We start from the raw sequence: 9,736 nt of genomic DNA, 5'->3' as shown, positions 1-9,736 counted from the left end.
CACCTTCAGAGACACTGCATTTTTCAGGGGTTTGCCCACATTAATCTTAACCTGCACTCGATAGAAATTGCCTTCAAAATCATGCGAGGCTGGTTCGGCGTATACAAAATCACCCAGCTTTGCAGCAAGCGATGGGATCTATGATACATAACCCTCTGGAAAGTCATGAACCTAAGCGCAGATTTCCAGCCAATCTAGCTTGACAGAGGACGGTTTTGAGAAACCATCGTACGGTGCCAGGATCACCGCATCACCACGAAACGCCCATGGTCCATCCCCCATGACTCGTTCCTAGCCCCCTAGACAAGCGAATTGCAGAGTGTGCAGGTTGTCTTCCAGGGGGCGGATACTAACTTTCTGAGCAAGATTCCAGGCCGCACGCATGTTTTTGTAGAACCAGAATTGGCTGTACTGTTTCTCGGTGTTCACCCTAGCCACCGCCATCCATCGAGTAGCTTCCGGCAGCACGGATCCTTGATCCACAACCACATCATCGAGATCGTCCTCCGAGAGGCCCAGCTCCTTCATCATAGCAGCCAGATCATCCGGATCACCCGAACTCGAAGCCTCTGCCGCCATCTTTCCGTTCCCTAGCCCGAAAGAGAGATCCACCGCATTATTCCCTTCTATTGTACCACCAAGGTAAAGGTGAGACAAAAATGTCTTGTGGATCAATTTATATCTTGACTGACAAAAACACAATAACGTGTTAATCAGGCTCAACTTAATCCTATTATAATAACTTGTCAAATCAGATCAAGAAACATCACATAAGAACATCAGCAAAACATCATCAGCAACCAGTGCAGATCCTCCTCGTTGCCATACAAAAACACAATAACGTACGTGTGCATCAGGTTACACTTACCCTGAATCAAAGCTAAACTTCAGGTGTTACATTACAGACAAGAGGATGATAATAAGTTTCATGTCACACTCACATAAGAGCAAAAACCCAGTATAAAAAAGAGTTCTAGGTGTTCGAAATCAGTCGCCTCCAGCTTCCTTGATATCGACGGTGAACTCGTACTCCTGGTCGCAGCCAAGGTAGGAGTCCGACATCAGGTAGATCATGTAGTCCTTGCTCCCTGGCTCCGCGGCAGCGGTGAACTCGAGCTTCACACGGGCCCTTTTCTGGAGGGTGACCCTCTTGATCGCCAGCAGCTGCTTCGTGGAGCTGTCGCCGACCACCAGCCACCACCCTTCCTCCTTGGTCTTGGGGAACCTGGGGGCGTGCACCGGCCCGACCTCAGAGTTCGGCAGGTTGGTCATGTCACGCTCCAGAGTCACCTGCAAGGTCACGTTGTCACCGGCCCTTATGTCGTCGCCCTCACGGACTTCATATGTCATGTCGACGTTGGGGAACCGCTTGAAGAACTGGACCACGTCCTGCAGCTCAGAGTTTGACAGCTGCAGCAGGTCCCGCATCTCATCAATGCTCATCTCAGCCAGATCAAAGATGCTCTCGATGGGCTTCGCTTCATTTTCCTGGCATTTCCGGGCCAGGTCCCTGGTGAAGTGTGGAAGTTGGAGCAGCACAGAATCACGATCCCACATGCCTTGAGTCACCATCTGGCTCAGCTCCATTGCATTCAGAGCCAGAGTGAGCCATCCACTGCTAGAGATGACATCAACCATTGCCAGGAGCAGCCTATGGGCAGAAAGGAGGATCTCGCGCTGGTCGGCTGCCAGGTTCCCTACCACCGTGTGCCTTGCAAAGTGGGATTGCAGCAGGGCGTTCGCCTTGACATGTGGATCACCATACTTGGGTTTGTCAATAGAAAACCTCTGGTGACGGACTAGCCTCTCAATGTATTCCTCTTCGCCTGGGCGACTTGGAAGCTCTGCATATTCTGATGCTGAAGCTAGAATTTCGAGGAGACCTTTCATCTTGGTCTTCTGAGTTAGCATTGAACTGAACCGTTCAATGGTAGTGTAGCTGATGTAGTAGTACGCAGCAATGAGACCAAGGTTGAGCGGCTTCAGGTACATATCCTCCTCTACAGCCACGCACTTGCTTGACTCCAGGTCATTCAACACTGTCTCGATTAGCTCAGAAAGATGATCTGACAGATGCCTGTGACTTACACCCTGCAGGTTGTAGTAGTTGGGGTTCTTGTTCAGCCGCCTGTACATGAAAGTCCAAGTAAGATAGTCCACTGCATCTTGTTTGTTTTCTACAACACCCACAACAACCTCGGCATTCATATGATCATGCAAGAAATGGTGGAGATGACTCTCCACAGGGAAGGCCTCAAATAGGAACTTCTTGTAGTATTCCTTCCGAGGTGCATGGCACAATATAACACATTTCCCTGAGTTATCTTGAAGAGGCCTGCTAGCATGACCCATCATCTGTAGCAGATCAGTGATTGGATAATCAGTATGAGCACTCTCCCGGCCATCATAATACTGGGTTCCCATCACAACAACCAAATGAGCAGGCAATGATCTGCCCCAGCACATCGTGCTGCTTGCAACACACACTTGGATCCTCCCACCAAGAAACAGCTGAGTCACAAGTTCCTGGTCAAGGTCACTAAGGCCCTCATGCAAGTAGCCCACACCACATCTCAGCGTATTTTTAAGTGTTTCTTCATTGACACCTCCAATGAAAGTATCCATCTCATCCTGGGACCCAAGAAGGAACGGTGTACCGCCACCCTCAGCACTCGAGTATGCACACAAATCCAATGCAGTCAACCTTGCATGCTTCCGTGTCGGCACAAACACAAGGGCAGGCTTACCACTCTTTGCATGTTGTGTGATGGCAGTGTATGTTGGCTTTGCCATTGCTTGCATTCTTGCCTCAAAATTTGCTATATCCACACCCTGGATGTGTATTTCCAACGGGACTGGCCGCACTGCTGGGGGGAAGTTGAAAAGACCATGAGCAGTAGCACCAATCCATTCTCCTAGATCTTTAGCATTTCCAAGTGATGCTGAAAGCGCCACAATCCGGATGTTACTGCCAATATGACTTGAAATACGCCTCATCCGAGAGACAACTATTTCCAGAACATGCCCCTTCTCAGATCCAATTAGATGAAGCTCATCAACAATAAATAAGCTGACTTGCTGGACAGGTTTCCGCTGCTTCCACCGGCGAGAAAGTGCATCCCACTTTTCAGGAGTACTGATAATGATCTCCCCTTTATCAAGAAGTTTCAAATCAGCAGCAGTTTCGCCTGTTAGCTCAACCACACGGGCAAATTCACCAAATTTCTTTGACCAGTCTCTGTATCTTTCTTTGGCCAGAGCTTCAATAGGTGCTATATACACAACACGCATGTTGGTTTCCCCAGATACAGCCTTCTGGTGGTTCCTTAGTATAGCAAATTCCGCACATATAGTCTTCCCACTACCAGTTGGTGCAGCAACCAATACACTGTCATCACTATTATACAAGACAGTGAACACTTGAGTCTGGATGGGGTTGAAATGTTTAAAAGCACTATAAAGACCTTCATATCGTGCATTCCTCAATGCAGTGACAGGTAGTGGCTGCAGATCAAGCAATTCAGTTGGTGGAGCATATTTTTCTGGAAGAATCAAGTGCCTAAAGCAAACAGGGAGAATCGTCTGAGAACCAAGCCACTTGTCAGATACAACACGTATAAAATACTGAGGAGGCAGTGGCTCATATATCGGCACTGTAAAGTGAAGTGTGTGATCTTCATCGACATATTGTTTCTTAAGCATGAAGTACTCATGGTGAAGAATGTACTCTCCATCATTGTCCTCGACTATAACCCAAAAAGGCTCCACATATCCATGTACCTTATCATCCCATAGGAAATCAGGTGTTATAGTCAGTTCGAAGCCCAAAACCGTGCGAGTAATGGGTTGAACATGGGCAGAAAGGTTCAACTTGGGCAACTGGTGGATGCACCTGTGCAGCTGCTTCCCCATCTTTTGGAACCGGATTAGTTCACCGATTTCCTGCGATGATAGGTCATAGTACCTCTCCCAGGCCAATTCTTTTTTCTCCAGTTTCATCAGAATTTCCTTTGGAATACCAGGAAACTGGCGCAAGGGTGTTTGGACACTCCACATCTGCTTATCAATCATCTTGCAAAGATTCAGAGCCTTCTCTGCTAACTGAGCCCATCCCCTCTTCAGAACTATCTCAAAAAGTGCTCGTAGAAGTCGGCCAGCACTCTGTAACATTGAGAATAAGAGACGTAAGAATACTAGACAAAATAAGCAAGCAGTTCAAAGTTCAAACTCAGTTATTGTATGGAACATAGAGAACATGTTACCTGTCTGATGTAGACCATATCAGAACCAAGGGAGAGGCCCTCCAGTTTCAACCTAGATATATATGCTTGCAACAGCACATTGATCTTTGCACTGGGCTCCTCCAAACTCTCTTTTACAGGAATTGGCACACGATCCAAAAGCTTTGCCAGCTCCATCTTCTCATCTTGTCTGACACTAACATACTTAAACTCTTCACTCAGAGAGAACAATCGACACAGCTCAATATCACCCATCGTGGGCTTCAGATATTCATTGTATGTCGAAATAGTCCCATGACTAATGTAGTAATAACTGGCAATCCTTCCAAGGTCAGTAACCTGAAAGTATCCTGTTTTCCTGTCGTACTTGATCAAATTATTCCTATCCAGCAAATTTGCAGCGGAGTGCACCTGGAGCAGCACACCAAGAATCAGCAGTGGGACAGGCAAGAAGTACAAATCAAGAGAGCATCTGAAGAACAATATTAACAATGCCAATCATAAGCTAACTGCCAACTATGTTGCTCTGGTATTTCTCTAAGATTTGGGACCAGTATCAACATGCCCATACAACAAATAAATTAATAGGGAACTCATCCAATGAAAAGCAAATAGCTGAGAGTTTCTTTTCCTATCACCACAAAATACCCAATACCACATTACTGATAGGATGTGGTGCAGTTCCTCTTCCACCTTCATTTTTCCCAATTCTAAAAACCAATCTCAAGCAAATGCCTGCTGTATTACAACAAATTATCCATGATAAATTTTGTATCTACATGCCTACCCATATTTGAACTTAAGAAAATTTTGGAAAATAAATTTCCATTAGAATGCCACAACTGTATGGGCTATGATGCTGTTACTGATACACAGAAATCAAGAAATCAAACAGACACTAATTACCAGAGATGATATTTGTTCTATATGAGCAATCTACAAAATGTGCAACTGCACCACATCTGGCATAAACAATACTAAAGACACAAAAAACTAATACTAGTGGAAGACACTTTCCCCTGGATGCAATTGCCCTAGTAGGGTAGAAACATGTTGCCTAGTCTATTCTCCACATAAATACTGAACACCGCATCGTACAGCAACCAAATGTAACAATTGATTATTTACTAAAGATTATATGCTCATGCACCAGTTGAACATGGCAATGTATAGCAACACATGAAACAATGCTTGAGAATAAATCACTAGGATGACAGGATTATGCAGCTTCAAAAACAAAGTATAGCATGTACTTACCAAGTCAGCTCTCCTCTCATCTAGCGTTTTATCCGTCTCCATGATATCTGCTGGTAAGCCATACAGCGTTGGATTCCGCAGCATCCGGATGTAGAGATAAGTGTAGCCAAGCCAAGAGCATGCTTCCCGAGCATTCTGAATAGTACCCAGAACAATCTCTGCATTTAACTGATCTGCCAACTTGGATACGAACTGACTCTCGATAGGCAGCTGTTGATTCATAAGGGAGAGGTAGTATTGCAATTCACTGTGGCCAGTTAAGATTATTCCCTCTCCGTGTGTGTCATACTGAGGCCTACCTGCACGACCAAGCATCTGCATGACATCCAGAGGACTTAATTCTGTCCAAGCACCTTTTTCTGGATTATAAATCTGTGTGCCCTTTATAATAACAGTATGTGCAGGCAAGTTGACACCCCAGGCAAGGGTGGCTGTCGAAACAAGAACCTGTATATGCTTATCAGCAAAAAGTTCCTCAACAAGCTCACGGTCTACCCTTGCCATCCCAGCATGATGAATAGCAAACCCATACGGCAAAAGGTCTTTAAGATCACTGCTTTTGACAATATCTGTATGACTGCCCAGGATCTCCTGGCTTGCACTCTCATCCTTCAGAAAGCGAGTCAATGTATCATTCGCCAAGGCAGTGTCTCTGATGGCCCGAGCAGTTTTTGATGTCTCCTTCCTGGAGTGCACAAAAATAAGCACTTGATGCTTACCAGCAGAAGCCATTACTTTCTCATAACAGATCTCATTCATCAACTGAAACCTCTGCAGTGGCTTCCTCACAGTGATCCCAATGTACTGCTGAGCAAGAGGGCACGGCCGGTAACTGTTATCAAAATGGAAGAGACCCTCAGAGCGAACACGCAGGAATACAGCAACATCTTCATAGTTTGGAAGAGTTGCAGAGAGGCCAACTAGGCGAATATGTTCCTTGGTCGTCTCAATCTGCCGTACTGTTCTAGAAACAATACTCTCCAGGACAGGCCCTCTGTTGTCATGAAGCAGATGGATCTCATCGATGATCAGAAGCTTTACCATTTGAGTGTATGTTCTGTCCCCAGATTTCCTCGTGACAATATCCCACTTCTCAGGTGTGGTGACGATGATCTGTGTATCATCAATCTGTTGTTTTGTCAGGTTCTGGTCTCCACTGAGCTCCCTAACATTAACATTGAAGTCTTTAAGCCGTGCCGACAAGTTTCCAACAACTTCAGCAACGAGAGCTTTCATTGGGGCCACATAGACAATTTTGTACTTGCTATTATCAAACTCGCCATCCTTCATATGCAAACCAATCTGGTGAAGAATTGTAAGCACAGCCACATTGGTTTTACCAGCACCAGTTGGAGCACAGAGAAGGATGTTGTCTGGTTTGAAAAGGGCAGTATCATAAACCTTGCTCTGGACCCTGTTCAGCTGCTGCATTCCAGCAAAAGCCGGTTGCGCCCACCCTGGGATATCAGATATCTTCACAATCTTCTCTCCAGTTCCATATGGCCTAGGTTTCAACGCTGGCACATGGACTTCCTCATACCCCTTATGAGGGGTTCTGAATGATCCCTCGGGAAGTTCACATTTCTTGTTGGCCATCAAGAGACCACCTTGGTGGAAGGAGAGGCTATCGAGATCAAGCAGTTGCCTCTGGCCCTTTAGCCATCCACTCTCCGTATCCCGCTCAACTGCCCGACGCTCCCTTGGACCATCAGCGCCAGCACTGTCATTGTTAAGAAGCCTCTTAGCCTCATCCCTGATACTTTTCTCCAGATTCTTCTGCCTCTCCTTTGCAGAGGCTCTCGTTGCATGTAGCTGCTCCAATATTGGAGCTAGGCTTGGGTTATCCATCATCTCTTCCTCTATCTTCTTCCGCTCTTCCTGATCTTCAGCCCTGGCTAAGCGGGTACACCAGACTATCTTGAACCGGTTGCGCAGTACCAACTTAATGAGATCGAATTTCTCATAGTCCAACTCCATGACAAGGCGATTCTCAACATCTCTGTCATCACCCACAGCAATTATCTTCAATATCTCCTCGGCAAGCTTCTGGCTCTGCTGGGGATCAATATCTTCGTATGCTTGTGTTATCTTCCTCTGCAGCCAGTAAGCATCAATGTCCTGCACGTTTATGTTCAGCCCCTCATTGGAGTTCTGCATATCATCGTCATCCAACTCGCCACCCATCTGCATACCTCCAGGACGGTTCAACTCAGCCACATCATCATCATCGTCATCCAAGTCATCTTGCACCTGATCAACCAAAAACATTGGAGGTTACACAAGTATACATGAGATGTTCCAGTCAGGAACAGGCAAGAGAAATAAAGTGACTGTAATACTGTAAGGTTATACTCATATGTACCTGATCAAAATCACTTTCTTCATCATCTTCATCCTCCTCGAACTCGACAGCAACTCCAATATCATCATCCATGGTGGCGTCCCCGCCATCACCAGAAGGAGCAGCAGCAGGGTCGCTGGCATCATGGAAATCTGTGATGAGCTTCCCGATGGAGACAAACTGGTCGAACATGGCGCTGGAGATGGGGTTGAGGAGCTTCTCGATCTCCTTCTTCTTGTCAGGGTTCTTGATCTTGTCATTCTTGAGGACGGCGAGCACCTCATCAGCAGCGCCGCCAAGCACGTCGAGCGGCTGGCCGCCGAACTGCTGCTGGATGACGCTGAGCATGGCCTCGTAGGCGGCGCGCGTCTCCTTGGTCTGGGGCTTGTAGACGACATCGTCCGCAAGGGAGAGCACGCTCTCCTCGCGCTGGGCGGCGGAGGAGCGGCGCCTGCGCTTGCGGGGCTGGTCGGCGTCGGCGTCGCCGGCAGAGGCGGCGGCGTCGCGCTCCTTCTTCTTGCGGGACTTGGTGAGGCGGTCCTCGAGCTCGGGGGGCTTGGCCTGCACGGCGCGGTCGCCGAAGCTCCTCTTGTCGATCCGGCCCCAGAGCGTCTCGGGCTCGCCCGTGGGCTCGTGCGTGTCCCGCGGCCGCGAGTCGGTGGTGAGCACCAGGCTCGAGTTGGCGCGGTACTCGTACTGCTTGAACCGCGCGTGCGCCTCCGCGCCGCCTCCCAGGTTCGCCATCTCGCCGCTGCGGGGGAGCGGTCAGGCGCGGATCGAGCTAGGGTTTTGGAAGCTAGGGTTCTGAGGAGGGGAGTGAGGGGCGTGCCGGCTGTTACCTGTGGGTCGGGCGGCGGGCGGGGCTAGCGGGGGCGGCTCGTGGCGCGGCTCCCGCCGCCTCGGGTGGTGGCGGCGGCGGCGGCGGCGGCCTCGGGCGGCGGCGTCGTCGGCGTCGGAGATGGGGGAGAAGAGGGGATGGATTTGGGGGGAAGAGAAGGCGGCGGGGCGGAGATTGGATTGGACTCGGGAATATAGCCTAGGTCAGCTCAGGCCAGGCCGGGTCGGTTCGAGACGACAGGAATGGAACCGACCCAGATCGGGGCCTGGGCCGGCCCGTTTGGGTCAGCTGTACAGCACGATCATTCGGGCCTTCTTTGGTGGGCCTGAGAGGGGGATAAGAGGGCCAACCTTCTCGGTTGCATTCAGCGACGTCACTAATTAAAAAGCACAACCGTGTCTCTCGCGGAAAAAAATCGTGACTTTCGCGAAAGAAAGAAAAAGAAAACGCATTTTTTCGCGGAAAAAAAATTCGAAATTTTTTTGATCGAAAAGCTATGGAAGACTGAGAGAAAACCAAAATGTCGAAAAAAACAGAAAAAAACCGTTTAAAAAGTTGAAAATGCGTGTAGAAAAATAAAAAAAATCCGGAGGAAGCGTCCAGAGCGCGACACGTGGCGAATGGCCAAGAGCGCACCAAGTGATGTTGATCGTTGCGAGGCTCCCAAAGAAGCGCTCGTTAACTAGTTGCTCCCTGCATTCGGCCTTGACGCAAAGGGTCATCTAGTCGTATAAAAATCCCTAAAAAAACTAGTCGTATAAGATTTTTCTCAAAAAAAATGTCTAGTCATATAAGATCACCAGTGCCACGAGTGAAAGAACATGCGGTGCCCCCATGTTTGGTTTTGGCAATTGATGACAATCTCTATGGACTAATGGTTGCCTTGAGTTATATTTAAAGGTTTTGTCCATAGGCTTTTCTTGAAGTACATGTGTTGGTTTCAAGGAGAGTTTGTGTCGACCAAGGTGCCATTCAAGGAATTATCCAAAGATTGGTCATGTGAGTGTCGAGCTTATTGCAAGCATGTCTTGAATAAGAAGATTGTGTGATCATTCATGT

General features: G+C 48.0%; 1 protein-coding gene across 1 annotated transcript; it reads right to left on the bottom strand.

Annotated features, from left to right (window-relative positions):
* Positions 1 to 773: 773 nt before the first annotated feature.
* Positions 774 to 8,754, bottom strand: LOC119319351 (DExH-box ATP-dependent RNA helicase DExH12-like). Its single transcript, XM_037593844.1, has 5 exons — positions 8,679 to 8,754; positions 7,861 to 8,590; positions 5,499 to 7,748; positions 4,263 to 4,652; positions 774 to 4,161 (listed from the first exon to the last, which is right to left on the bottom strand). The coding sequence occupies exons 2-5, from the start codon at positions 8,581 to 8,583 to the stop codon at positions 988 to 990; spliced, it is 6,537 nt and encodes a 2,178-aa protein (XP_037449741.1). The 5' UTR covers positions 8,584 to 8,590; positions 8,679 to 8,754; the 3' UTR covers positions 774 to 987.
* Positions 8,755 to 9,736: the final 982 nt, after the last annotated feature.

The sequence above is a fragment of the Triticum dicoccoides genome, chromosome 6A (assembly GCF_002162155.2).
Source record: "Triticum dicoccoides isolate Atlit2015 ecotype Zavitan chromosome 6A, WEW_v2.0, whole genome shotgun sequence".
NCBI lineage: Eukaryota > Viridiplantae > Streptophyta > Magnoliopsida > Poales > Poaceae > Triticum > Triticum dicoccoides.
The sequence above is the reverse complement of the archived record's forward strand: the minus strand, read 5'-3'. Positions and strand labels throughout refer to the sequence as shown.

Coding starts and splice junctions, on each gene's coding strand:
- LOC119319351 (XM_037593844.1), bottom strand. CDS start 8,583: ATGGCGAACCTGGGAGGCGGCGCGGAGGCGCACGCGCGGTTCAAGCAG. Junction 7,749..7,860: donor AAGAAAGTGATTTTGATCAG/GTACATATGAGT, acceptor TTGGTTGATCAG/GTGCAAGATGACTTGGATGA. Junction 4,653..5,498: donor ATGAGAGGAGAGCTGACTTG/GTAAGTACATGC, acceptor GTGCTGCTCCAG/GTGCACTCCGCTGCAAATTT.